We start from the raw sequence: 27,994 nt of genomic DNA, 5'->3' as shown, positions 1-27,994 counted from the left end.
CACACTCTCACCTGTATTCCTTTGGATCGTATGTAATTGCTTCTGTGAAGTAAGCCACTGCATCTTCGTAGCGCCCCTCGTTCACCATACTGTTACCCTGTTCTGAGGCAGACAATCACTTGAGTTACGTAGAAAATAGGTGCAGGAGGAAGCCATTTGGCTCTTCGAGCCTGTACGCACCGCCATTCATTGTGATCATGGCTGATCATCCACAATCAGTAACCCGTGCCTGCCTTCTCCCCATATCCCTTGATTCCACTAGCCCCTAGAGCTCTATCTAACTCTCTTTTAAATCCATCCAGTGAATTGGCCTCCACTGCTCTCTGTGGCAGAGAATTCCACAAATTCACAACTCTCTGGGTAAAAAAGGTTTTTTCTCACCTTAGTTTTAAATGACCTCCCCTTTATTCTAAGACTGTGGCCCCTGGTTCTGGACTCCCCCAACATTGGGAACATTTTCCTGCATCTAGCTTGTCCAGTCCTTTTATAATTTTATACGTCTCTATAAGATCCCCCTCTCATCCTTCTAAACTCCAGTGAATACAAGCCCAGTCTTTTCAATTTTTCCTCAGATGACAGTCCTGCCATCCCGGGGATTAACCTGGTGAACCTACGCTGCACTGCCTCAATAGCAAGGACGTCCTTCCTCAAATTAGGAGACCAAAACTGCAGCGGTGTTGAGTGTAGTTTAACGTCACCTGTACCGAGGTACAGTGAAAAGCCTTTGTTGTGCGCTAACCGGGCGTCACAGTGGCGCAGCGGGTAGAACTGCTGCCGCACAGCGCCAGAGACCCGGGTTCCATCCCGACTACGGGCGCTGTCTGTGCGGAGTTTGTACGTTCTCCCCGTGACCTGTGTGTGTTTTCTCCGAGACCCTCGGTTTCCTCCCACACTCCAAAGACGTGCAGGTTTGTAGGTTAATTGTCTTGGTGCATGTGTAAAATTGTCCCTAGTGTGTGTAGGGTAGTGTTAGTGTGTGGGGATCGTTGGGCGGTGTGTGTAGGGTAGTGTTAGTGTGTGGGGATCGCTGGGCGGTGTGTGTAGGGTAGTGTTAGCGTGTGGGGATCGCTGGGCGGTGTGTGTCCTATAGTGTTAGTGTGTGGGGATCGCTGGGCGGTGTGTGTCCTATAGTGTTAGTGTGTGGGGATCGCTGGGCGGTGTGTGTCCTATAGTGTTAGTGTGTGGGGATCGCTGGGCGGTGTGTGTAGGGTAGTGTTAGTGTGTGGGGATCGCTGGGCGGTGTGTGTAGGGTAGTGTTAGTGTGTGGGGATCGCTGGGCGGTGTGTGTAGGGTAGTGTTAGTGTGTGGGGATCGCTGGGCGGTGTGTGTCCTATAGTGTTAGTGTGTGGGGATCGCTGGGCGGTGTGTGTCCTATAGTGTTAGTGTGTGGGGATCGCTGGGCGGTGTGTGTAGGGTAGTGTTAGTGTGTGGGGATCGCTGGGCGGTGTGTGTAGGGTAGTGTTAGTGTGTGGGGATCGCTGGGCGGTGTGTGTGGGGTAGTGTTAGTGTGTGGGGATCGCTGGGCGGTGTGTGTAGGGTAGTGTTAGTGTGTGGGGATCGCTGGGCGGTGTGTGTAGGGTAGTGTTAGTGTGTGGGGATCGCTGGGCGGTGTGTGTAGGGTAGTGTTAGTGTGTGGGGATCACTGGGCGGTGTGTGTAGGGTAGTGTTAGTGTGTGGGGATCGCTGGGCGGTGTGTGTAGGGTAGTGTTAGTGTGTGGGGATCACTGGGCGGTGTGTGTAGGGTAGTGTTAGTGTGTGGGGATCGTTGGTCGGCGCAGAAGGGCCTATTTCCGCGCTGTATCTTTAAACTAATCTAAACCGGTGATCCTGGCATGACCCATCATAACTGCATGTATGTAGGGTCTGAAGAAGGGTCTCGACCCGAAACGTCACCCATTCCTTCCCTGCAGAGATGCTGCCTGACCTGCTGAGTTACTCCAGCATCTTGTGTCTACCTTTGATTTAGACCAGCATCTGCAGTCGTTTCCTACTCATAATTGAATGTATCTCTTGCTTTTCCTCCCAGTTCCACTCAGTGCCTGGTGATTCTTCTCCCACTGCCTTACAATGAGACAGTTGGAGCTGGTTGGCTGGAGTGCCTGTGTAGAGTGCTGTAAATAGCAAGGCTGTGTTACCTGCCCAGCAGGTCAGAGCAGTGCAGGCATGGGGGTGGGTGGTAAGGCCCTAGACATACACAACACACATGGAGGATTTAACTGAAAAAACAAAATACACACTCCCCACCATTGTAGATGTAGCCCAGCCCATCACACACACCACACTCCCCACCATTGTAGATGTAGCCCAGCCCATCACACACACCACACTCCCCACCATTGTAGATGTAGCCCAGCCCATCACACACACCACACTCCCCACCATTGTAGATGTAGCCCAGCCCATCACACACACCACACTCCCCACCATTGTAGATGTAGCCCAGCCCATCACACACATCACACACTCCCCACGATTGACTCCATCTACACTTCACGCTGCCTCGGGAAAGCACCAACACAATCAAAGCCTTGTCCCTGTCCCACCCCGGCCATTCCTTCTTCTCCCCGCTCCCGTCCAGCAGAAGGTACAGAAGCTTGAAAGCGCTCACCACCAGTCTCAGGAACAGCCTCTTCCCCTCTGTTATCAGGCTTCTGAACGGCCCTTCCATAAGCTAGGGTATGTCCGATTCACCTCTACCCCATTGTGGACATTGGACTTTGTCTGTGGAACTGATGCTATAATGCTGAGAACTATATTCTGCACTCTGTATCTCCCCCTTTGCTCTGCCTATTGTACCTGAGATTGACGTGATTGTATTTATGTAGAGGATTATCTGATCTGTTTGGACAGCATGCAGAACAAAGCTTTTCACTGTACCTCAGTACACGTGACAATAATAACCCTGGACCTATCCACAGAGCAGATGGCCACACACATTGCTGCTTACCTGCCAACTCCCGGATCTTGTCATTCAATGCCGTCGAGTCCACAGGAGGCTGTCAAGAGGCAATACAACAGTAATGAATGCACCATCCCCCCCTTGACCAAAACACACCCCCCTCACCACAGCCCGGCAACGCCTCAAATATCACCAGCAACCTCTCCTACAACACCAATGTCAACAACTCCCTGAGAAGGTGTAATGGCAACTTTCCGACTTTCCCAGTGACTTCTTTTCCACTTGCCATTACTACACAGGGAGTGGGAGTGATCTTACACAGACCCAACACAACCAATCTCCCAGTCGTTATTTCCAGTTTAATTAGCTGTTTATTGAAGTAGTTGTACAGACAAGGAGATGAACATACCGGACTTTCCTTATTTTGCATACAAGCTGTAGCTGGCTGCTCTGTCCCTGGTCTGGTCCCAGGTCTCAGGTCTGTCCACTCGTTGGTCTATCCAGGTCTGTCCCCAGGTCTGGTGAGAACTGTATGCTCTCCCTCCCTGTGTCTGGTCACTCCCTGTCCCTTATGGCCATACTGTATATATATACACCACCCTGGGCATCTAACGACTGCCCCCAAGTGTCCAAAATAATACCGCAAAATATATCTAGACAAAATAATATAATATGTCAACAGTACCCAGCCTGAACATAAATGGCTCCTACAGAAGGCTTGGGAAGTATGGCGTGCCACCAACAACTCTCTTAGGAGCAGAATTAGGCAATTCGGCCCATCTTTCTCCTACCCATTTGTGTGTCCAGTGCCAAAGGCATTGAACGTACAGGAGCCAGGGACTGAGGCAAGTGATCAGCTCATGATACAGGAGCAGAATTAGGCCATTCGGCCCATCAAGTCTACTCCACCATTCAATCATAGCTGATCTATCTCTCCCTCCTAACCCCATTCTCCAGCCTTCTCCTCATAACCCCCGACACCCGCACTAATCAACAATCTATCTATCTCTGCCTTAAAATTATCCACTGACTTGGCCTGCACAGCCATCAGATTGGGTGTACTCAACGACAGTGTAATCAGACTGAATGACACACCGCCTATTCACTGTATCTTGGTAGATGTGACAACAATAAACCAATACCCTTCAAAAGCTTTTCACACAATAAACAACAAGACACAAAGTCCAAGACATGGATAGGTGACGTTTCACAGACTGCTGGAGTAACTCAGTGGGTCAGGCAGCATCTGTGGAGAACATGGATAGGGGACGTTTCACAGAGTGCTGGAGTAACTCAGCGGGTCAGGCAGCATCTGTGGAGAACATGGATAGGTGACGTTTCACAGAGTGCTGGAGTAACTCAGCGGGTCAGGCAGCATCTGTGGAGAACATGGATAGGTGACGTTTCACAGAGTGCTGGAGTAACTCAGCGGGTCAGGCAGCATCTGTGGAGAACATGGATAGGTGACGTTTCACAGAGTGCTGGAGTAACTCAGAGGGTCAGGCAGCATCTCTGGATTCTCTCCCCATTTAGAAATGAGGTGGGGTAGTGTTGCTGCGCTGTCTGCAGGCAATGTATTTCACTGTACGCTGGTACACATGACAATGAAGATACCATTGGTGTGTGAGGGGCAGGGCCGGACAGGCTGAACATCCTCCTTACCTCCGGTTTCTTTTCAGCTTTCTTCTTCTCCATCTCCTTCTTCTCAGCTTTGGGTTTGATGTTCAATTTCCGTTTGATTTGGTTGGCAGCTTTTGACACAAAGGAACTGGACAGGTCCCATTCATCCTGTGTGTGGGGGGGGGGGGGGGAGAGGCAGAGTCAAGCGTTGATCTGTCCTCCAGTGTGATGTCCAGCACCCGGCCTTACCACAACACACGCGGGCACCACAAAGCAACCTTAGACAGAGCTCTAGGGGCTAGCGGAGTCAGGGGGTACGGGGAGAAGACAGGCACCGGTTACTGATTGTGGACGATCAGCCATGATCACAATGAATGGCGGTGCTGGCTCGAAGGGCCGAATGGCCTCCTCCTGCACCTATTTTCTATGTAACTCAACTGATTGTCTGCCTCAGTACAGGGTAACAGTATGGCGAACAAGGGGCGCTACGAAGATGCAGAGGCTTACTTATCTAAATCACATCCATGTCCAATTTGATGACAGGAATTAGTTCATGTCACAGGAGCAGAACCAGGCCATTCGGCCCATCGAGTCTACTCTGCCATTCAATCATGGCTGATCTATCTCTCCCTCCTAACCCCATTTTCCTGCCTTCTCCCCATAACCCCTGACGCCCGCACTAATCAACAATCTATAAAATCTCTGCTTTAAAAATACCCACTGACTTGTGGCCTCCACAGCCGTCTGTGGCAAAGAATCCCACAGATTCACCACCCTCTGACCAGAGAAACTCCTCCTCATCTCCTTCCCAAAAGAGCGCCCATTAATTCTGAGGCTGTGACCTCTAGTCCTAGACTCTCCCACTAGTGGAAACATCCTCTCCACATCCACTCTATCCAGGCCGCTCACTATTCTGTACGTTTCAATGAGGTCCCCCCTCATCCTTCTAAACTCCAGTGAGTACAGGCCCAGTGCTGACAAATGCTCATCATAGGTTAACCCACTCATTCCTGGGATCATTCTGGTAAACCTCCTCTTCAGAGCCAGCAAATCATTGAACCAGACCGTACGGCACTGGGCCTGTTGTTTAGTTTAGAGACGCAGCGCGGAAACAGGCCCTTCGGCCCACCGAGTCTGCACTGACCAGCGATCCCCGACAAATTTAATTTATACCAAGCCAATTAACCTACAAACCTGTATGTCTTTGGAGTGTGGGAGGAAACCGGAGCGCCTGGAGAAAGCCCACGCGGGTTACGGGGAGAACGTACAAACTCCGTACAGACGGCGCCCGTAGTCAGGATGGAACCCGGGTCTTTAACGTGCAAATTTCGTACAGACAGCACCCGTAGTCGGGATGGAACCCGGGTCTCCGGCGCTGTGAGGCAGCAGCTCTACCCGCTGCACCACCCTGCACTTGAGAGTTTAGAAGGACGAGGGGGTTCCCCGTTGAAACTTACGGAGGAGGTGGGATGTGTTGGGGCAAGGGGTCGGGTGCGGTGACAGTGGGCAGCAACTCCTCACCTCAGACTGAGACAGCGATCTGTCGGTGGCGATCACGCCCCCTGCCTGTCGTTCCCTCTTCACTTTGCTGTCTTTGGCAGCAGCCACCCTGACGCTGGGCAGGATTCTGCTGGCCACGCCTGGTTTGTTGCCCTCCAGAACGTGCTCAGGTGAGGTAGCAGCGTCGCAGTTAATGTCTCCATCCAGATCCCCGCAGTCCCGCCCTCTGTCCACACGCCCCTCGCAATGCGACAACACTGGCTGCAGGGACACAGCAAGCATGCAGCTTAGATTATTCCACACACGCCGCCTGACACACTCAGTTACGCCAGCAGGTTGTGTCGTTTCAAGGTTTAGAGAGATATGGGCCAAATTTGAGTTGGTAACTATACACAATAGGTGCAAGAGGAGGCCATTCGGCCCTTCGAGCCATTCAATGTGATCCTGGCTGATCATTCTCAATAAGTACTCCGTTCCTGCCTTCTCCCCATACCTCCTGACTCCGCTCTCTTTAAGAGCTCTATCCAGTTCTCTCTTGAATGCATTCAGAGAATTGGCCTCCACTACCTTCTGAGGCAGAGAATTCGACAGATTCACAACTCTCTGACTGAAAAAAAATGTCCTCATCTCCATTCTAAATGGCCTACCCCTTATTCTTAAACTGTGGCTCCTTGTTCTGGACTCCCCCAACATTGGGAACATGTTTCCTGCCTCTAACGTGTCCAACCCCTTAATAATCTTATACGTTTCGATAAGATCCCCTCTCATCCTTCTAAATTCCAGTGTATACAAGCCTAGCCGCTCCAGTCTTTCAACATATGACAGTCCCGCCATTCCGGGAATTAACCTAGTAAACCTACGCTGCACGCCCTCAATAACAAGAATGTCCATCCTCAAATTTGGAGACTGAAACTGATGGGGCAATGTGGTCAGCATGGAGTTGGGCCGAAGGGCCTGTTTCCGTGCGGTTTGACTCAAATTCATAGTCAAGGGTTGTAGAGATATTTTAGTTTAGTTTATTGTCACGTATCGAGGTACAGTGGAAAGCTTTTGTCACGTGCTAACCAGCCAGCAGAAACACAATGCATGATTGAGCTTTTCAGTGTACAGATACATGACAAGGGAATAACAAGGGGTTAGGAGGGAGAGATAGATCAGCCATGATTGAATGGCAGAGTGGACTTGTTGGGCCGAATGGCCTAATCCTACTCCTATCACTTTTGAACATGATGATCATAATTTCAACCAGATGACTCCGTGAGAGGCAGCCTCGCCAACTGCTTATCTTGTTTTATTTGTGTGTTTTAGTTGATATTTCGTTTTTATATTATTTGGGGGGGTGTGGGTGGGAAAACCTTTTCCAACCTCTTCCCCTGATGGAGATGCGACTTTTTCCGTATCGTATCCCCATCCGCATTGCGGCTTTAACATCGCAGAGCTGGCGGGACGTTTGTTAGAGATCGACTCCAGGAGCTCCAACCGCAGGAGCCTCGACCGCCCCGATCACGGGAGCCTGGACCTTCCCGATCACGGGAGCCCCGATCCCCCCGATCACGGGAGCCCCGATCTCGAGCAGTTTTGGTCTCCAAATTTGAAGAAGGATATTCTTGCTATTGAGGGCGTGCAGCGTAGGTTTACTAGGTTAATTCCCGGAATGGTGGGACTGTCATATGTTGAAAGACTGGAACGACTAGGCTTGTATACACTGGAATTTAGAAGGATGAGAGGGGATCTTATCGAAACATAAAAGATTATTAAGGGGTTGGACACGTTAGAGGCAGGAAACATGTTCCCAATGTTGGGGGAGTCCAGAACCAGGGGCCACAGTTTAAGAATAAGGGGTCGGCCATTTAGAACTGAGATGAGGAAAAACTTTTTCAGTCAGAGAGTTGTGAATCTGTGGAATTCTCTGCCTCAGAAGGCAGTGGAGGCCAATTCTCTGAATGCATTCAAGAGAGGGCTAGATAGAGCTCTTAAGGATAGCGGAGTCAGGGGGTATGGGGAGAAGGCAGGAACGGGGTACTGATTGAGAATGATCAGCCATGATCACATTGAATGGTGGTGCTGGCTCGAAGGGCCGAAAGGCCTCTTCCTGCACCTATTGTCTATTGAGAGGTTGCACAGACTGGGATTGCTTTCTCTGGAACATTCCTGATGGGACCTGACAGATTATGATATAGGAATGATTAAGAATAAGGGCCTACTCCTGCACCTATTGTCTATTGACATTGTTGGCGAGTTGGGTCGAAGGGCCTGTTTCCATTGGGACATTGTTGGGCCAGTGTGGGTGAGTTGGGCCGAAGAGCCTGTTTCCACACTGTATCACTCTATGACTAGTGTAGCTGGGACATTGTTGGGCCAGTGTGGGTGAGTTGGGCCGAAGGGCCTGTTTCCACACTGTCTCACTCTATGACTAGTGTAGCTGGGACATTGTTGGGCCAGTGTGGGTGAGTTGCGCCGAAGGGCCTGTTTCCACACTGTATCACTCTATGACTAGTGTAGCTGGGACATTGTTGGGCCAGTGTGGGTGAGTTGCGCCGAAGGGCCTGTTTCCACACTGTATCACTCTATGGCTCTGTGACACTGACATAGGGAGGGAGGCTGGGAGCCGTGTACAGTGGGTCGGGGAGAAGCCCCCCCACACACCCACCCGCCTGCTCTCGGATTGGTCCAAGTCCACAACATGTCCTCTCACCTTAGCGTTTACACTCTCTTCACTTTCACCCTCGCTCCTATTCCCATTTTCCAGTTTCTGTTGCCGGCGCCGCTCCTTCTGTCTCTGTGAGAAAAACACGAACCCAGTCAATAAAATGTCTGAAGAAGGGTCTCCACCCGAAACGTCACCCATTCCTTCCCTCCACAGATGCTGCCTGACCCGCTGAGTTACTCCAGCACTCTGTGAAACGTCACCTATCCATGTTCTCCACAGATGCTGCCTGACCCGCTGAGTTACTCTTGCATTTTGTGTTCACCTTCAGTAAAATGTTACCCAGGGTAAGGGGGATGTGCTAGCATTTATACAGCTGGAGGTGACCAAGCAGTTAAGCAACAGTCATACAGCAACAGTGGAAACAGACCCTTCAGCCTAACTTGCCCACATTGACCAACATGCCTTATAGAAACATAGAAAATAGGTGTAGTAGGCCATTCGGCCCTTCGAGCCAGCATCGCCATTCATTGTGATTATGGCTGATCATCCACAATCAATAACCCGTGCCTGTCTTCTCCCCATATCCCTTGATTCCACTAGCCCCTAGAGCTCTATTTAACTCTCTTTTAAATTCATCCAGTGAATTGGCCTCCACTGCCTTCTGTGGCAGAGAATTCCACAGATTCACAACTCTGTGAAACGTCACAGACATTATACTGCATCTGCCACGTATCTGCCCACTCACTCAACCTGTCCAGGTCACCCTGCAACCTCCTAACATCCTCTGCACTGTTCACACTGCCACCCAGCTTTGTGTCATCCGCAAACTTGCTAGTGTTGCTTCTAATTCCCTCTTCCAAATCATTAATATATATGGTAAACAGTTGCGGCCCCAACACCGAGCCTTACGGCACTCCACTCGCCACTGCCTGCCATTCTGAAAAGGACCCATTTACTCCTACTCTTTGCTTCCTGTCTGCCAACCAATTCTCTATCCATGTCAACACCCTACCCCCAATACCATGTGCTCTAATTTTGCTCACCAATCTCCCATGTGGGACCTTATCAAAGGCTTTCTGAAAGTCTAGATACACTACATCCACTGGCTCCCCTTCATCCATTTTACTTGTCACATCTTCAAAAAATTCAAAAAGATTTGTCAAGCATGATTTCTCTTTCATAAATCCATGCTGACTATCACAATAGACAATAGGTGCAGGAGTAGGCCATTCAGCCCTTCGAGCCAGCACCGCCATTCAATGCGATCATGGCTGATCGCTCTCAATCAGTACCCCGTTCCTGCCTTCTCCCCATACCCCCTCACTCCGCTATCCTTAAGAGCTCTATCCAGCTCTCTCTTGAAAGCATCCAACGAACTGGCCTCCACTGTCTTCTGAGGCAGAGAATTCCACACCTTCACCACTCTCTGACTGAAAAAGTCTTCCTCATCTCAGTTCTAAATGGCCTACCCCTTATTCTTAAACTGTGGCCTCTTGTTCTGGACTCCCCCAACATTGGGAACATGTTTCCTGCCTCTAATGTGTCCAATCCCCTAATTCTCTTATATGTTTCAATAAGATCCCTCCTCATCCTTCTAAATTCCAGTGTATACAAGCCTAATTGCTCCAGCCTTTCAACATATGACAGTCCCGCCATTCCGGGAATTAACCTAGTGAACCTACGCTGCACGCCCTCAATAGGACTAGGACTTATCCTTTTACTACTATCCAAATGTACCGTTATTACCTCTTTTATAATTGACTCCAGTATCTTCCCCACCACCGATGTCAGGCTAACTGGTCTGTAATTCCCCGTTTTCTCTCTCGCTCCTTTCTTGAAAAGGGGGGTAACATTAGCTATCCTCCAATCCACAGGAACTGATGAACCCGCTGCCTGACCCGCTGAGTTACTCTAGCACTCTGTGAAACGTCACCTATCAATGTTCTCCACAGATGCTACCTGACCCGCTGAGTTACTCCAGCACTCTGTGAAACGTCACCTATCCATGTTCTCCACAGATGCTGCCTGACCCGCTGAGTTACTCCAGCACTCTGTGAAACGTCACCTATCCATGTTCTCCACAGATGCTGCCTGACCCGCTGAGTTACTCCAGCACTCTGTGAAACGTCACCTATCCATGTTCTCCACAGATGCTGCCTGACCCGCTGAGTTACTCCAGTACTCTGTGAAACGTCACCTATCCATGTTCTCCATGGATACTGCGTAGCGTGCATATTAAAGTTTCCTAGTATATCCTGGTACACATAGGTTCACGTTCATCAGTGTTTGGAGCAGAATTAGGCCATTCGGCCCATCAAGTCTACTTCGCCTCAAAATTGCTCACACAGCAGCCAAAACATAAATGCTTCCCAAAACAACTGCCCTTCCCCTCCAATCCTAATGATTTGCTTGGATAGCACGCATTACAATGTTTCTCAGTGTATCTCAGTAGTAAGAACCCAAACACTTTCCAAAACAACCTTCCCACCTGTATCTGCCCCCTTCTACTTTCCTTAATCTGCATCCCCATTGCCCTGTATTCCATGCCTTACACTTCCTTAATAAGAATAAGAATATATTCCTTTATTCGTCCCACACCGGGAAAATTTACAATCCTTATCTTTGTATCTCAATCGTTTTCAAGAGAGAGTTAGATTTATCTCTTAGGGCTAACAGAATCAAGGGATATGGGGAAAAAGCAGGAACGGGGCACTGATTTTAGATGATCAGCTATGATCATATTGAATGACAGTGCTGGCTCGAGGGGCTGAATGGCCTCCTCCTGTACCTATTGTCTATGTTTCTCTGTTTCTATCTCCCTCTCCTCTGACACCAGTCTGAAGGGTCTCGATCTGAAACGTCACCCATTGCTTCTCTCCACAGATGCTGCCTGTCCCGCTGAGTTCCTCCAGCATTTTGTGTCTGTCTTCGTTTAAAGCAGCGTCTGCAGTTCCATCCTTCCCTCCCACACTCTCGCCCCATGCGGTGCTGTGTTGAGGCAGGTCACAGACGGAGCAGCATCGCTTCCCGACACACTCACCTTCTTCTTCAGCCTCCGTCTCTCTGCCTTCCTCTTCGTCTGCTCCTCTTCATTCACCAGCTGCTGCCCAATCCTGTCAGCTTCCTTCAACACACAAGCCCTCATAAGTTCACACGTCACAGGAGCAGAATTAGGCCATTCGGCCCATCAAGTCTACTCTGCCATTCAATCGTGACTGATCTATCTTTCCCTCTCCCTCATTAGCAAATTTGCCGATGATACAAAGCTGGGTGGCAGTGTGAACTGTGAGGAAGATGCTATGAGGTTGCAGGGTGACTTGGACAGGTTGTGTGAGTGGGTGGATGCATGGCAGATACAGTTTAATGTGGATAAGTGTGAGGTTATCCACTTTGGTGGTAAGAATAGGAAGGCAGATTATTATCTGAATGGTGTCAAATTAGGAAAAGGGGACGTACAACGTGATCTGGGTGTCCTAGTGCATCAGTCACTGAAAGGAAGCATGCAGGTACAGCAGGCAGTGAAGAAAGCCAATGGAATGTTGGCCTTCATAACAAGAGGAGTTGAGTATAGGAGCAAAGAGGTCCTTCTGCAGTTGCACAGGGCCCTAGTGAGACCGCACCTGGAGTACTGTGTGCAGTTTTGGTCTCCAAATTTGAGGAAGGATATTTTTGCCATTGAGGGCGTGCAGCGTAGGTTTACTAGGTTAATTCCCGGAATGGCGGGACTGTCATATGTTGAAAGACTGGAGCGACTAGGCTTGTATACACTGGAATTTAGAAGGATGAGAGGGGATCTTATCGAAACGTATAAGATTATTAAGGGGTTGGACATGTTAGAGGCAGGAAACATGTTCCCAATGTTGGGGGAGTCCAGAACCAGGGGCCACAGTTTAAGAATAAGGGGTCGGCCATTTAAAACAGAGATGAGGAAAAACTTTTTCAGTCAGAGTTGTGAATCTGTGGAATTCTCTGCCTCAGAGGGCAGTGGAGGCCAATTCTCTGAATACATTCAAGAGAGAGCTAGATAGAGCTCTTAAGGATAGTGGAGTCAGGGGGTATGGGGAGAAGGCAGGAACGGGGTACTGATTGAGAATGATCAGCCATGATCACATTGAATGGCGGTGCTGGCTCGAAGGGCCGAATGGCCTCCTCCTGCACCTATTGTTTATTGTCTCCCATTCTCCCGCCTTCTCCCCATAACCCCCGTCACACCGTTCTAATAAGTATAGAAGTTGGGAGGACAAGTTGCAGCCGGTGCTGGCTCGAAGGGCCGAATGGCCTCCTCCTGCACCTATTGTCTAAAAGACATTGGTGAGGCCGCATTTAGCGTATTGTGTTCAGTTCCGGGCTATAGTAAAGATGTTGTCAAGCTGGAAAGGGTACAGCGAAGATTTACGAGGATGTTGCCAGGACTAGAGTGTGTGAGCTACAGGGAGAGGTTGAATAGGCTGGGTCTCTATTCCATGGAGCGCAGGAGGATGAGGGGTGATCTTATAGAGGTGTACAAAATCATGAGAGGAATAGATCCGGTAGATACACAGAGTCTCTTGCCCAGAGTAGGGGAATCGAGGACCAGAGGACATTGGTTTATGGTGAAGGGGAAAAGATTTAATAGGAATCCGAGGGGGAACCTTTTCACACAGAGGGTGGTGGGTGTATGGAACAAGCTGCCAGAGGAGGTAGTTGAGGCTGGGACTATTCCAACGTTTAAGAAACAGTTGGACAGGTACATGGATAGGACAGGTTTGGAGGGATATGGACCAAGCACAGGCAGGTGGGACTAGTGTAGCTGGGACATTGTGGGCCGGTATGGGCAGGTTGGGCTGAAGGGCCTGTTTCCACACTGTATCACTCTGTGACACTAATCAGGAATCTATCAAGCTTAATGAAGGCATCAGCAGGAACACTCCCTGCATGTCCCAATCCATGTCACACCCCTGCCAGACTCCCAGCTGCTTTTCACTGTACCTCGGTACACGTGACAGTAAACTGAAGGACGTCGGACGAAGGATGAGAGGGGATCATATCGAAACGTATAAGATTATTAAGGGGCTGGACAAGTTAGAGGCAGGAAACATGTTCCCAATGTTGGGGGAGTCCAGAACCAGGGGCCACGGTTTAAGAATAAGGGGTAGGCCATTTAGAACTGAGATGAGGTAAAACTTTTTCAGTCAGAGAGTTGTGAATCTGTGGAATTCTCTGCCTCAGAGGGCAGTGGAGGCCAATTCTCTGAATGCATTCAAGAGAGAGCTGGATACAGCTCTTAAGGATAGCGGAGTCAGGGGGTATGGGGAGAAGGCAGGAACGGGGTACTGATTGAGAATGATCAGCCATGATCACGTTGAATGGTGGTGCTGGCTCGAAGGGCCGAATGGGCTACTCCTGCACCTATTGTCTATTGTCTATTGAGAGGTTGCACAGACTGGGATTGTTTTCCCTGGAACATCCCTGATGGGACCTGACAGAAGTATATCAGATTATGATATAGGAATGATTAAGAATAAGGGGGTCGGCCATTTAGGACTGAGACGAGGAAAAACCTTGTCACCCAGAGTTGTGAATCTGTGGAATTCTCTGCCACAGAAGGCAGTGGAGGCCAATTCACAATAAAAGAGAGTTAGATAGAGCTCTTTGGGCTAACGGAATCAAGGGATATGGATGAGAAGCAAGAACGAGGTACTGATTTTGGATGATCAGCCATGAGGGACAGTGAAATGGTTTTGTTGCGTGCTAACCAGTCAGCAGAAAGACAATACATGATTACAATCGAACCATCGACAGTGTACAGATACACTTAGTGAAAGATAACGTCCAGTAAAGTCCAAAGATAGTCTGACGGTCTCCAATGAGGTCATTAGTAGCTCGGGGCTGCTAATAAAATTATAAACGTATAAAATTATAAAAGGACTGGACAAGCTAGGTGCAGGAAAAATGTTCCCAATGTTGGGGGAGTCCAGAACCAGGGGCCACACAGTCTAAGAATAAAGGGGAGGCCATTTAAAACTGAGGTGAGAAGAAACTTTTTCACCCAGAGAGTTGTGAATTTGTGGAATTCTCTGCCACAGAGGGCAGTGGAGGCCAATTCACTGGATGGATTTAAGAGAGAGTTAGATAGAGCTCTAGGGGCTAGTGGAATCAAGGGATATGAGGAGAAGTTCCAAAGTTCTAAAACAATTTATTTGTCCCCGTGGGGTAATTTACAAAGGCGCAGGTTACAGATTGTAGATGGTCAGCCATGATCACAATAAATGGCGGTGCTGGCTCGAAGGGCCGAATGGCTTCCTCCTGCACCTATTGACTATGCTCTCTAGTTGTTTATAGGAGCTTCAGTTGCCTGATAACAAACAATAGTGGGTGCTTGTGGCATGCTGCCAGGGGTGGGGGTGGGGGCAGATACGATAGCGGTGTTTAAGAGGCTTTTATATCAGCACATGGATATGCAGGGAACGGAGGGATAGGGCCCATGTGCAGGCAGAGGTTAGTTTATCTGGGACGCTGTGGGCCGAAGGGCCTGTTGCTGTGCTGTTCCGGGCTGCAGGTTCACGTACCTCTGCTGTGCCCCTGTAGGGGTTGAGCTTTGTGCAGTTGTAGTCGGGGATGGGCCGCAGTGCAAGCTGGGGCTCACACAGGAAGTTCCGCCGTAGGCCGCAGAAGGTGCCCGTGTACCGCTGCTCCCCGTCCTCATTGGACTCGAAACCGTCCTCAAACGCCCCGTCCTCATCACTGGAATCTGCAGCGGCAACACAGGCCCACCGTGAGCACAGGCCCCACTCCCCGCTCCGCATAGACCACCAGCGGGAACACAGGCCCCACTCCGCATAGACCACCAGTGGGGTGAGAACACAGGCCCACCGTGAGCACAGGCCCCACTCCCCGCTCCGCATAGACCACCAGCGGGAACACAGGCCCGCCGTGAGCACAGGCCCCGCTCCGCATAGACCACCAGTGGGGTGAGAACACAGGCCCCACTCCGCATAGACCACCAGTGGGGTGAGAACACAGGCCCGCAGTGAGCACAGGCCCCACTCCGCATAGACCACCAGTGGGGAGAAAACACAGGCCCGCCGTGAGCACAGGCCCGCCGTGAGCACAGGCCCCACGCCCCGCTCCGCATAGACCACCAGTAGTGGAGAGAACAAAGGCCCGCCGTGAGCACAGGCCCCGCTCCTTCTCTCCACCAACCACCAGCGGAAACACAGGCCGGCCGTGAGCACAGGCCCCGCTCCCCGCTCCGCATAGACCACCAGCGGGAACACAGGCCCGCTGTGAGCATAGGCCCCGCTCCGCATAGACCACCAGCGGGGACACAGGCCCGCCGTGAGCACAGGCCCCGCTCCCCTCTCCCCACCAACCACCAGCAGGAACACAGGCCCACCGTGAGCACAGGCCCACTCCCCGCTCCCCAACAACGACCAGTGGGAGCACAGGCCCAGCTCCCCGCTCCCCTCACCCCGCTGCCCTCTCCCCAACAACCACCAGTGGGAACACACGGACCGTCAGCAGAGAGATGGGAGACACCAACGCTGCACCAGGCCTAGCCTCTCCCCTCACTTCCCCCCGGACCGCAGGTGAGACAGTGACTGGGACCAGTCCTGGCTTCTCCCCCCCCCCCCCCCCCATTGACCACAGGGGAGACACAGACTGTGGACATTGCCGACTGGGCCCGCTGCAGACTGCAGGAGTGCGTGCTGAGGGATGCACTGAAGCTCGGTGCAGCCAACACCAAGGCCATGTGGGGACGGGCCACAGTCTAGGGTCCTTCTGCTGCTGGACATGGGGGGCAGGGTGTGGTGGAGAGAGACGCCCCTCCAAACAAGGGAAGGGATTCCACGGCAGTGGGCCACGCGAGTGGCAAGGGTGGGGGGTAACTTTGTGTAATTGGTGTGATGAATGTATGAATTGAATGTATATCGAGCCTCCGAGAATGTAGGATGGAGATTTGTGAGGAACATGATTTGTTTATATTTATTTCTCGAATAAAGTATATTTTGAAATTAAAAAGCCCCCCCCCCCTCTCTACCTGCACGCCACCAGTGGGAGGGGGAGACACCGACAGCCGGGAAGGGGAGGGGGAGACACTGCCCAGTAGAGAGACACCCCTTCCCCACCCACAGCAGTGCACTCTCTTCAAAGGTGCACGCCCGCAGTGTACCAGCGCTCAAACAGCTTCACACACAAGGAACAGCTGATGCTGGAGTCGTGCATACAACACAGGGTCAGGCAGCATCTGTGGAGAGAAGGAATGGGGGACGTTTCAGGTCGAGACCCTTCTTCAGACTGATGTCAGGGGAGGGGGCGGGACAAAGGTAGGATGTAGTCTGAGACAGGAAGACTAGTGGGAGAACTGGGAAGGGGGAGGGGATAGAGAGGGAAAGCAGGGACTACCTGAAGTGGGAGAAGTCAATGTTCGTACCGCTGGGGTGTAAACTGTCCAAGCGAAATATGAGGTGCTGTTCATCCACTTTGCGCTGGGCCTCACATGGATCATGACCCCACAGACGAGCACCAGGCCTTAATCTCCAACACCATTACTGATCTCATCTCTTCTGGCTCTCTGCCCCCTAAAGCCTCCAACCTTACCGTTCCCCAGCCCCGCACGGCCCGATTCTACCTCCTACCTAAAATCCATAAACAGAACTGTCCCAGCAGACCCATTGTCTCTGCCTGCTCATGTCCCGCCGAACTTATTTCCACCTACCCCGACTCCATCCTATCCCCCCTGGTCAAATCCCTCCCCACCTATGTCCAAGACACCTCACACGCTCTCCGTCTCCTCGATAACTTCCGGTTCCCAGGCCCCCACTCCCTCATCTTTACCATGGATGTCCAGTCACTCTACACTTCCATCCCCCACAAGGATGGTCTCGAAGCCCTCCGTTTCTTCCTCGACCGTAGAACCAGCCAATCCCCATCGACCAACACTCTCCTCCGCCTAGCAAAGCTGGTTCTTACCCTCAACAACTTCTCCTTTGACTCCTCCCACTTCCTCCAAACCAGAGGCGTAGCTATGGGCACTAGCATGGGCCCTAGCTACGCCTGCCTCTTTGTCGGGTACGTCGAACAATCCCTGTTCCGGGTGTACACCAGCCCCATCCCCGAACTCTACCTCCGCTACATCGACGACTGCATTGCTGCTACCTCTTGCACCCATGCAGAACTCACTGACTTCATACACTTCACTTCCAATTTCCATCCTGCCCTTAAATATACCTGGACTATCTCCGACATCTCCCTCCCGTTTCTGGACCTCACCATCTCCATCACAGGAGACAGACTAGTGACGGACATTTACTATAAACCCACTGACTCGCACAGCTATCTGGACTACACTTCTTCCCACCCGATCCCCTGCAAAAAATCTATCCCCTACTCCCAATTCCTCCGTCTACGCCGCATCTGCGCCCGGGATGAGGTGTTTCACACTAGGGCTTCTGAGATGTCCTTATTCTTCAGGAAACGGGGCTTTCCCTCCTCCATTATAGATGAGGCTTTCACTAGGGTCTCTTCTACATCCCGCAGCTCCGCTCTTGCTCCCACTCCCCCCATTCGCAACAAGGACAGAATCCCCCTTGTCCTCACCTTCCACCCCACCAGCCAGCGGATCCAACAAATTATCCTCCAACATTTCCGTCACCTACAACGGGACCCCACCACTGGCCACATCTTCCCATCCCCTCCCCTTTCTGCGTTCCGCAGAGACCGTTCCCTCCGTAACTCCCTGGTCCACTCGTCCCTTCCTACCCAAACCACCCCAACCCCGGGCACTTTCCCCTGCAACCGCACGAGATGCAACACCCGTCCCTTTACCTCCCCCCTCAACTCCATCCAAGGACCCAAACAGTCTTTCCAGGTGAGACAAAGGTTCACCTGCACCTCCTCCATCCTCATCTATTGCATCCGCTGCTCCAGGTGTCAACTTCTCTACATCGGCGAGACCAAACGCAGGCTCGGCGATCGTTTTGCTCAACACCTTCGCTCAGTCCGCCTTAACCAACCTGATCTCCCGGTGGCTGAGCACTTCAGCTCCCCCTCCCACTCCCAGTCTGACCTTTCTGTCATGGGCCTCCTCCAGTGCCATAGTGAGGCCCAGTGCAATTTGGAGGAACAGCACCTCATATTTCGCTTGGGTAGTTTACACCCCAGCAGTATGAACATTGACATCTCCAACTTCAGTCCCTGTTTCCCCTCTCCATCCCCTCCCCTTTCCCAGTTCTTCCACTAATCTTCCTGTCTCTGACTACATCTTATCTTTGTCCTGCCCCCTCCCCTGACATCAGTCTGAAGAAGGGTCTCGACCCGAAACGTCCCCCATTCCTTCTCTCCCGAGATGCTGCCTGTCCCGCTGAGTTACTCCAGCATTTTGTGTCGACCTTCTGTACCGTTCTGTGTTCTATGATGGCGAGGAATAAACAGAAGCTCAGCAGTGGAGGGACCAAACCGATACGAACGCGCCACCACTCACCGTAGACGGACGACTGTGTGTTAAAGAAAAGCTGATGAACATCAACTGGATTGTCCTCCAGCACGTTTTTAAACAACGTTTCCATTCTCTGCATGAGAGGAAAGATCACGGTCACCAGTAACTTGGACCCTAGGCACAGAAATACTGCAGGAAATAGGACCGAAACTGTGCCCCGATGCTCTGCAATGCTGAGAACTATATTCTGCACTCTGTATCTTCCCCTTTGCTCTACGTATTGTGCTGAGTTTGACTTGATTGTATTTATATAGAGGATTATCTGATCTGTTTGGACAGCATGCAGAACAAAGCTTTTCACTGTACCTCGGTACACGTGACAATAACAAATCTATATCTGATCTGCCCTTGGCCGGGCAGCCTCCGTGGAGGCAAATGGATGTTCAGCGTTTCAGGTTGTACCGACAGAGTGTGGAGGGAAGAGGTTCAGGTTTATTATTGTCACGTGTACTGAGGTACAGTGCTAAACCTCTACAGATGCACCATAGAAAGCCTGCTGTCGGGTTGCATCAGCGTAGTTTGGGTACAGCTCTGCCCAAGACCACAAGACATTGCAGAGAGTTATAGACGTAGCCCAGCCCATCACACACACCACACTCCCCACCATTGTAGATGTAGCCCAGTCCATCACACACACACCACACTCCCCACCATTGTAGATGTAGCCCAGCCCATCACACACACCACACTCCCCACCATTGTAGATGTAGCCCAGTCCATCACACACACACCACACTCCCCACCATTGTAGATGTAGCCCAGCCCATCACACACACCACACGCCCCACCATTGTAGATGTAGCCCAGCCCATCACACACACCACACGCCCCACCATTGACTCCATCTACACTTCACGCTGCCTCAGAAAAGCAGCCGACATAATCAAAGCCTTGTCCCTGTCCCACCCCGGCCATTCCTTCTTCTCCCCGCTCCCGTCCAGCAGAAGGTACAGAAGCTTGAAAGCGCTCACCACCAGACTCTGGAACAGCTTCTGCCCCTCTGTTATCAGGCTTCTGAACGGCCCTTCCATGAGCTAGGGTACTGTCCGATTCACCTCTACCCCATTGCGGACATTGGACTTTGTCTGTGGAACTGATACGCTACAATGCTGAGAACTATATTCTGCACTCTGTATCTCCCCCTTTGCCTGTTGTACTTGATTGTATAATATTACCTGATATATTTAGTTTAGTTTGGAGATTGGATGTAGAAACAGGCCCCTCGGCCCACCCAGTCCTTGCCGACCAGTGATCAGGCATACACCCACACAGTCTCACCCCGGTCACTCCCTCTCCTCCCCTCTCCCTTCAGGCAAGAGGTACAGAAGTGTGAAAACGCCAGGTTCTGGGATAGTTTCTTCCCAGCTGTTTCCTATCAGACTAGAGAGCGGTCCTGACTGACCGACCATCGACCTCATTGGAGACCCTCGGATTATCTTTAATTGGACTTTACCTTGCACTAAACGTTATTCCCTTTATCCTGTATCTGCACACTGTGAAGGGCTCAATTATAATCATGTGTCTTCTTTCTGCTGACTGGTTAGCACGCAACAAAAGCTTTTCACTGTACCTCGGTACACGTGACAAGTCTGATAACTTAGATCCCACGTGGACGATACATAAACATGTTGAAAAGGAACTGCAGATGCCAGTTTACACCAACGATAGACACAAAATGCTGGAGTAACTCAGCCGGACAGGCAGCATCTCTGGAGAAGGGTCTCGACCCGAAACGTCACCCATTGCCTCTCCCCCGAGATGCTACCTGTCCCGCTGAGTTACTTCGGCATGTTGTGTCTATCTTTGGTGTAGAGTTGCTGCCTCACAGCGCCAGAGACCCAGTTTCGATCCTGACCACGGGTGCTGTCTGTACGGAGTTTGTACGTTCTCCCGTGACCATGTGGGTTTTCTCCGGGTGCTCCGGTTTCCTCCCACACTCCAAAGAAGGTTAATTGGCTTCAGTAAGAAATTGCGAATTGCCCCTCGTGTGTGTAGGATAGTGTTAGTGTGCGGGGATCGCTGGTCGGCGTGGATTCAGTGGGCCAAAGAGCCGGTTTCCGCGCGGTGTCTCTAAAGTCTAAAGTCTGTAGATGGTTTCTGGGTTAATTGGTCTTGGTAAATTGTAAAAACTGTCCCTAGCGTGTGCAATAGTGCTAGTGGACGGGGTGACTGCTAGAATCGGTCGGCCAAAGAGCCTGTTTCCACACTGTGTCTCTGAAGTGTGAAGTCTGTGACAGTGGTGAAACAAGTAGATACAGTGGCCAAGAAGGCACATGGTACATAGAACATAGACAATAGGTGCAGGAGGAGGCCATTTGGCCCTTCCAGCAGCACCGCCATTCATTGTGATCATGGCTGATTATCTACACTCAGTAACCTGTGCCTGCCTTCTCCCCGTATCCCTTGATTCCACTAGCCCCTAGAGCTCTATCTAACTCTCTTATAAATCCATCCAGTGATTCGGCCTCCACTGTGGCAGAGAATTCCACAAATTCACAACTCTCTGGGTGAAAAGGTTTTTTCTCATCTTAGTTTTAAATGGCCTCCCCTTTATTCTTAGACTGTGGCCCCTGGTTCTGGACCTCCCCAACATTGGGAACATCTAGCTTGTCCAGTCCTTCTATAATTTTATATGTTTCTATAAGATCCCCTCTCATCCTTCTACATGGTATGGTCGGAGGCTTGAGGAACCGCAGATGCTGGAACGTTGAGCAAATCACAAAGTGCTGGAGGAACTCAACAGGGTAGTCACCCCGAAGAGGGGTCCAGACCTGAAATGCTATCTATCCGTTTCCCTCCACAGATGCTGCCTGGTCCGCTGACTCTGAAGAAGGGTCTCCACCCGAATCTTCACCTATTCCTTCTCTCCAGAGATAATGCCTGACCCACTGAGTTATTCCAGCATCTTGAGTCCCTCTTCAGTGTAAACCAGCATCTGCAGTTCCTTCTTGCACTTCCTGTCTGACAGTAGACAATAGACAATAGGTGCAGGAGGAGGCCATTCAGCCCTTCGAGCCAGCACCACCATTCAATGTGATCATGGCTGATCATTCTCAATCAGTCCCCCGTTCCTGCCTTTTCCCCATACCCCCTGACTCCGCTATCCTTAAGAGCTCTATCTAGCTCTCTCTTGAATGCATTCAGAGAATTGGCCTCCACTGCCTTCTGAGGCAGAGAATTCCACAGATTCACAACTCTCTGACTGAAAAAGGTTTTCCTCATCTCCTTTCTAAATGGCCTACCCCTTATTCTTAAACTGTGGCCCCCTGTTCTGGACTCCCCCAACATTGGGAACATGTTTTCTGCCTCTAACGTGTCCAACCCCTTAATAATCTTATACGTTTCGATAAGATCTCCTCTCATCCATCTAAATTCCAGTGTATACAAGCCTAGTCGCTCCAGGACCCGCTGAGTTCCTCCAACAGTCTGCGTTTTAGATTGAGTGAAGGTTTGGCACAGGGATTAAATAAACAGCTGGCCATGAATGTGTGTTTGCCACAGGATGGAAACGCAGGGCTGGTGTGGACCCGACCTGAGACCGAGACAGAGCTGTGTTTCCCATCCTCTGGCTGCGGACATTATTCTTGGCTACGCCTCATGGAACAGCACCCTCGGAATGGCATTCAGAATTCCACAATGGAGACAAGGAGGAATTTCTCACAGTCAGAGGGTGGTGACCATTGGAATTCATTGCCACAGACAGCGGTGGCAGCACAGTGGTGCAGCGGTAGAGTTGCTGCCTCACAGCGCCAGAGACCCGGGGTTTGATCCTGACTACGGGTGCTGTCAGTACGGAGTTTGTACGTTCTCCCTGTAACCTGCGTGGGTTTTCTCCGGGTGCTCCGGTTTCCTCCCACACTCCTAAGGCGTTCAGGTTTGTAAGTGAAATGGCTTCAGATTTTTTTTTAAATTGTCGTGTGTGCAGGATACTATTAGTGTGTGGGGATCGCTGGTCAGTGTGGACTCAGTGGGCCGAAGGGCCTGTTTCCTCTAAAGTAAACTAAACATTGGGTATTTTTAAAGCAGAGATTGACAAACCATTGATTAATAAGGGTGTCAAAGGTTATGGGGAGAAGGCAGGAAGATGGCGTCGAGAGGGAAAAATGTACCAGAATTAGGCCAATCGACCCATCAAGTCTACTCCGCCATTCAATCATGGCTGATCTATCTCTCCCTCTCAACCCCATTCTCCTGCCTTCTCCCCATAACCCCTGACACCCGCACTAATCAACAATCTATCAATCTCCACTTTAAATGATTGAATGGTGGAGTACTCGATGGGCAGAATGGCCTAATTCTGTTCCTGTGACTTATGAACCTAGAGAGAATGAAAAGAAACAGAGTGCTGGAGTAACTCAGCGGGTCAGGCAGCATCTGTGGAGAACATGGATAGGTGACGTTTCACAGAGTGCTGGAGTAACTCAGCGGGTCAGGCAGCATCTGTGGAGAACATGGATAGGTGACGTCTCACAGAGTGCTGGAGTAACTCAGCGGGTCAGGCAGCATCTGTGGGGAACATGGATAGGTGACGTTTCACAGAGTGCTGGAGTAACTCAGCGGGTCAGGCAGCATCTGTGGGGAACATGGATGGGTGGGGGGACCCTTCCTCAGACTCAAAAGACTATCAGATATCACACCGCTGGGGCCTAACCCTAACCCCTGAGCAGCAGAGGGCATTGATGATAACCCAACCCTAATGCAGGCTTGGGGAGGTTACTGAGGATATCGGCTGCCCTCTGCTGATGCTGCACAGAGCAGCCCTGTGCCATTTAAACACAGGGACCCTGAGCTCACCCGAGTTTCACCTGAGATTAGTTTATTGTCACGTGTACCGAGGTACAGTAAAAAGCTTTTTTTTGTGTGCTAATCAGTCAGCGGAAAGACAATACATGATTACAATTGAGCCACTCACATGATAAAGGGAATAACGTAAATAACGTTTAGTGCAAGATAAAGTCCAGCAAAGTCCGATCAAAGATAGTCTGACAGTCTCCAATGAGGTAGATAGTAGTTCAGCACCGCTCTCTGGTTGTGGTGGGATGGTTCAGTTGCCTGATAACAGCCGGGAAGAAACTGTCCCTGAATCTGGAGGAGTGCATTTTCACACGTCTGTACCTCTTGCCTGATGGGAGAGGGGAGAAGAGGGAGTGGCCGGGGTGAGACTGGTCCTTGATGATGCTGCTGGCCTTGCCGAGGCAGCGTGAGGTGTAGATGGAGTCAATGGAAGGGAGGTTGGTTTGTGTGATGGTCTGGGCTGCGTCCACAAATTCTTGCTGTCTTGGATGGAGCTGTTCCCAAACCGTGCTGTCATGCGTGCTGATAAAATGCTTTCTACGGCACATCTGTAGAGGTTGGCGAGAGTTGTTGGGGACGTGCAGAACTTCCTAAGCCTTGTAAGTCATCTTCTGTGGACCCCATCGTCACAGGTGTGCTAGCTTCCCAACAAACGGTGCTATGGCCCTTGAATCAGACCCCCTCCATGATAGGCAGACGTCTAACTTACCCGCGACCCCCCTCATCACTCTGCGCCATGCAGAACTGGAACCGCAGCTACCCTGATCCTGACCCCGACTCTCCCCCAGCCCAACCCGGCACTGCTCAGCCCAGCCCAACCCGGCACTGCCCAGCCCAGCCCAGCCCAGCCGAGCCGAACCCGGCACTGCCCGGCCCAGCCCAGCCCACTTCCAGCCCAGCCCGGCCCAGCCCAGCCCCAACCCGGCACTGCCCAGCCCAGCCCCAACCCCAACCCGGCACTGCCCAGCCCAGCCCGGCACTGCCCAGCCCAACCTAACCCAGCCCAGCCCCACCCCAACCCCGCCCAGCCTGGCACTGCCCAGCCCGGCACTACCCCGCCCAGCCCAGCCGTACCTGAGCAGTCACTGGTGCTTTGGCCCTCTGGTTATGTTGATAAATTACTTTACCGTTCAGCGGCAGCAGGAAATGACCTTCTGCAAAGGAAAAGTAAATGTTAGGGGAAAATAAAACAAGATAATGTTCCTCGGCTCGCTGCTGGCCGTGTTCCAGCGGTCCAACAGTGAGTGACTACACCACCTCTCCTCACCTCCCCTCACCCAGCGGTCCAGCAGTGAGTGACCACACCTCTCCTCACCCCCTCACCCTGCAGTCCAGCAGTGAATGACCACACCACCTCTCCTCACCCCCTCTCACCCAGCGGTCCAGCAGAGTGACCACACCGCCTCTCCTCACCTCCCCTCACCCAGCGGGGTATGAGGGCAAGGACACGTCTCGCCCCGGACCACCCACATTGAAGCAACGACCAGGGGCCACAGTTTAAGAATAAGGGGTCGGCCATTTACAACGGAGATGAGGAAAAACGTCTTTACCCAGAGAGTTGTGAATCTGTGGAATTCTGTGCCTCAGAAGGCAGTGGAGGCCAATCTCAGGATGCTTTCAAGAGAGAGTTAGATAGAACTCTTAACGATAGCAGAGACAAGGGATATGGGGAGAAGGCAGGAACGGGGTACTGATTGTGGATGATCAGCCATGATCACGGTGAACGGAGAACATGGATAGGTGACGTTTCACAGAGTGCTGGAGTAACTCAGCAGGTCAGGCAGCATCTGTGGAGAACATGGATAGGTGACGTTTCACAGAGTGCTGGAGTAACTCAGCGGGTCAGGCAGCATCTGTGGAGAAGATGGAGCGGTGACGTTTCACAGAGTGCTGGAGTAACTCAACGGGTCAGGATAGCATCTCTGGAGAGAAGGAATGGGTGACATTCCTTCTCTCCAGAGATGCTGCCTGTCCCGCTGAGTTACTCCAGCATTTTGTGTCTACCTTTGATTTAAACCAGCATCTGCAGTTTCTTTCCTACACAATAGTCTTTCCGCTGACTGGTTAGCACGCAACGAAAGCTTTTCACTGTACCTCGGTACATATGGCAATAAAGTTGACTCAATTCAACAAGAGGTGCACACCTCTGCGTTTCCTGGATGTGACTCCATGGGGGAGAGCAAGGATTAGTCTACTCCCCGTCTGAGAGGAAACCATTGGCCACTGATGCGACCACATCCACGCACCAAACTGAACAGCAGCAGCATTATTTAGTCAAGTGCACGCACTGGGAAAGCAGGAATGGGTCCAGGAGGCCTGGGCAATGCTGCCGTGACCTGCCGCCCTGCTCTTTCTGCCCAAACTTCTCAAGTACAAGGAGACCATTCAACTCCTTCAGCATGTTCCATGAGTCAGCTTCAGGTGAAACTCGTTTCGACTGCACGCTTCCAACCACAACCCTTGGATCTTCATCCACCAATAAACTCAATGTTGTTTGAACGATGTTGATCCGTACCAAACCAAATTCAACTTTGAAATCGGATCCTTCTGCATCCAGTCTCAACACTGTACTTGATTACATAGAAAAGAGGTGCAGGAGGAGGCCATTCGGCCCTTCGAGCCAGCACCGCCATTCATTGTGATCATGGCTGATCATCCACAATCAGTAACCCGTGCCTGCCTTCTCCCCATATCCCTTGATTCCACTAACTCCTAGAGCTCTATCTAACTCTCTTTTAAATCCATCCAGTGAATTGGCCTCCACTGCCCTCTGTGGCAGAGAATTCCACAAATTCACAACTCTCTGGGTGGAAAAGTTTCTTCTCACCTCAGTTTTAAATGGCCTCCCCTTTATTCTTAGACTGTGGTCCCTGGTTCTGGACTCGCCCAACATTGGGAACATTTTCAGAGGTTAAGGAGGGAAGGCAGGAGAATGGGGTTCTGAGAGAGGCACAGGACAGGATATCCCTCCAGGGTTGGTGGTCTCTCCTGATCTGGGCATGACAGGTCTACCCGGCAACTCAATGATTCAATGATACTTTGTTGTCACATGCACGGTTTAGTGCAGCACGGTGGCGCAGCGGGTAGAGCGGCTGCCTCACAGCGCCAGAGACCCGGGTTCCATCCCGACTACGGGTACTGTCTGTAAGGTGTTTGTACGTTCTCCCCGTGACCTGCGTGGGTTTTCTCCGGGTGCTCCGGTTTCCTCCCACACTCCAACGACGTACAGGTTTGTAGGTTAATTGGCTTTAGTAAAATTATAAATTGTCCATAGTGTGTAGGATAGTGTTAGTGTTCGAGGCGATCGCTGGTCGGAGCAGACTCAGTGGGCCGAAGGGCCTGTTTCTGTGCTATATGTCTAAACTATATTTACAATATACATTAATGACTTGGATGAAGGGATTAAAAGTACCATTAGCAAATTTGCAGATGATACAAAGCTGGGTGACAGTGTGAACTGTGAGGAAGATGTTATGAGGTTGCAGGGTGACTTGGACAGGTTGTGTGATGCAGTTTAATGTGGATAAGTGTGAGGTTATCCACTTTGGTGGTAAGAACAGGAAGGCAGATGGTGTCAAGTTAGGAAAAGGGGACGTACAACGAGATCTGGGTGTCCTTGTTCATCAGTCACTTCAAGTTAGCTGGTATCACAAAATGCTGGAGTAACTCAGCACGTCAGGCAGCATCTAGGAGAGAAGGAATGGGTGACGGTTCGGGTCGAGAACCTTCTTCAGACTGAAGAAGGGTCTCGACCCGAAAGGTCACCCATTCATTCCCTCTCTCCTAGATGCTGCCTGACCTGCTGAGTTACTCCAGCATTTTGTGATTTGTACCAGCATTGGATTTGTACCAGCATCTGCAGTTATTTTCCTACACATCTTAAAAGTTAGCATGCAGGTACAGAAGGCAGTGAAGAAAGCTAATGGCCGGTTGGCCTTTATGACAAGAGGAGTTGGGTATAGGAGCAAAGATGTCCTTCTGCAGTTGTACAGGACCCTAGTGAGACCGCACCTGGAGTACTGTGTGCAGTTTTGGTGTGCAAATTTGAGGAAGG

General features: G+C 51.1%; 1 protein-coding gene across 1 annotated transcript in view; it reads right to left on the bottom strand.

Moving 5' to 3' along the window:
* LOC144598295 (uncharacterized) overlaps positions 1 to 27,994 on the bottom strand; it is a 59,288-nt gene that overhangs the window by 16,672 nt on the left and 14,622 nt on the right. The window contains exons 2-10 of the mRNA XM_078408273.1: positions 25,015 to 25,094; positions 19,132 to 19,219; positions 15,218 to 15,399; positions 11,710 to 11,793; positions 8,715 to 8,798; positions 6,041 to 6,280; positions 4,562 to 4,687; positions 2,948 to 2,996; positions 12 to 102 (exon numbers count right to left, since the gene is read on the bottom strand). Of these exons, the coding sequence (XP_078264399.1) occupies positions 12 to 102; positions 2,948 to 2,996; positions 4,562 to 4,687; positions 6,041 to 6,280; positions 8,715 to 8,798; positions 11,710 to 11,793; positions 15,218 to 15,399; positions 19,132 to 19,219; positions 25,015 to 25,094 (1,024 nt within the window). The remainder of the gene's footprint in view (positions 1 to 11; positions 103 to 2,947; positions 2,997 to 4,561; positions 4,688 to 6,040; positions 6,281 to 8,714; positions 8,799 to 11,709; positions 11,794 to 15,217; positions 15,400 to 19,131; positions 19,220 to 25,014; positions 25,095 to 27,994) is intronic.

This window comes from Rhinoraja longicauda, chromosome 1, assembly GCF_053455715.1.
Source record: "Rhinoraja longicauda isolate Sanriku21f chromosome 1, sRhiLon1.1, whole genome shotgun sequence".
Lineage (NCBI taxonomy): Eukaryota > Metazoa > Chordata > Chondrichthyes > Rajiformes > Arhynchobatidae > Rhinoraja > Rhinoraja longicauda.
This window is presented reverse-complemented; position numbering and strand designations above follow the sequence as displayed.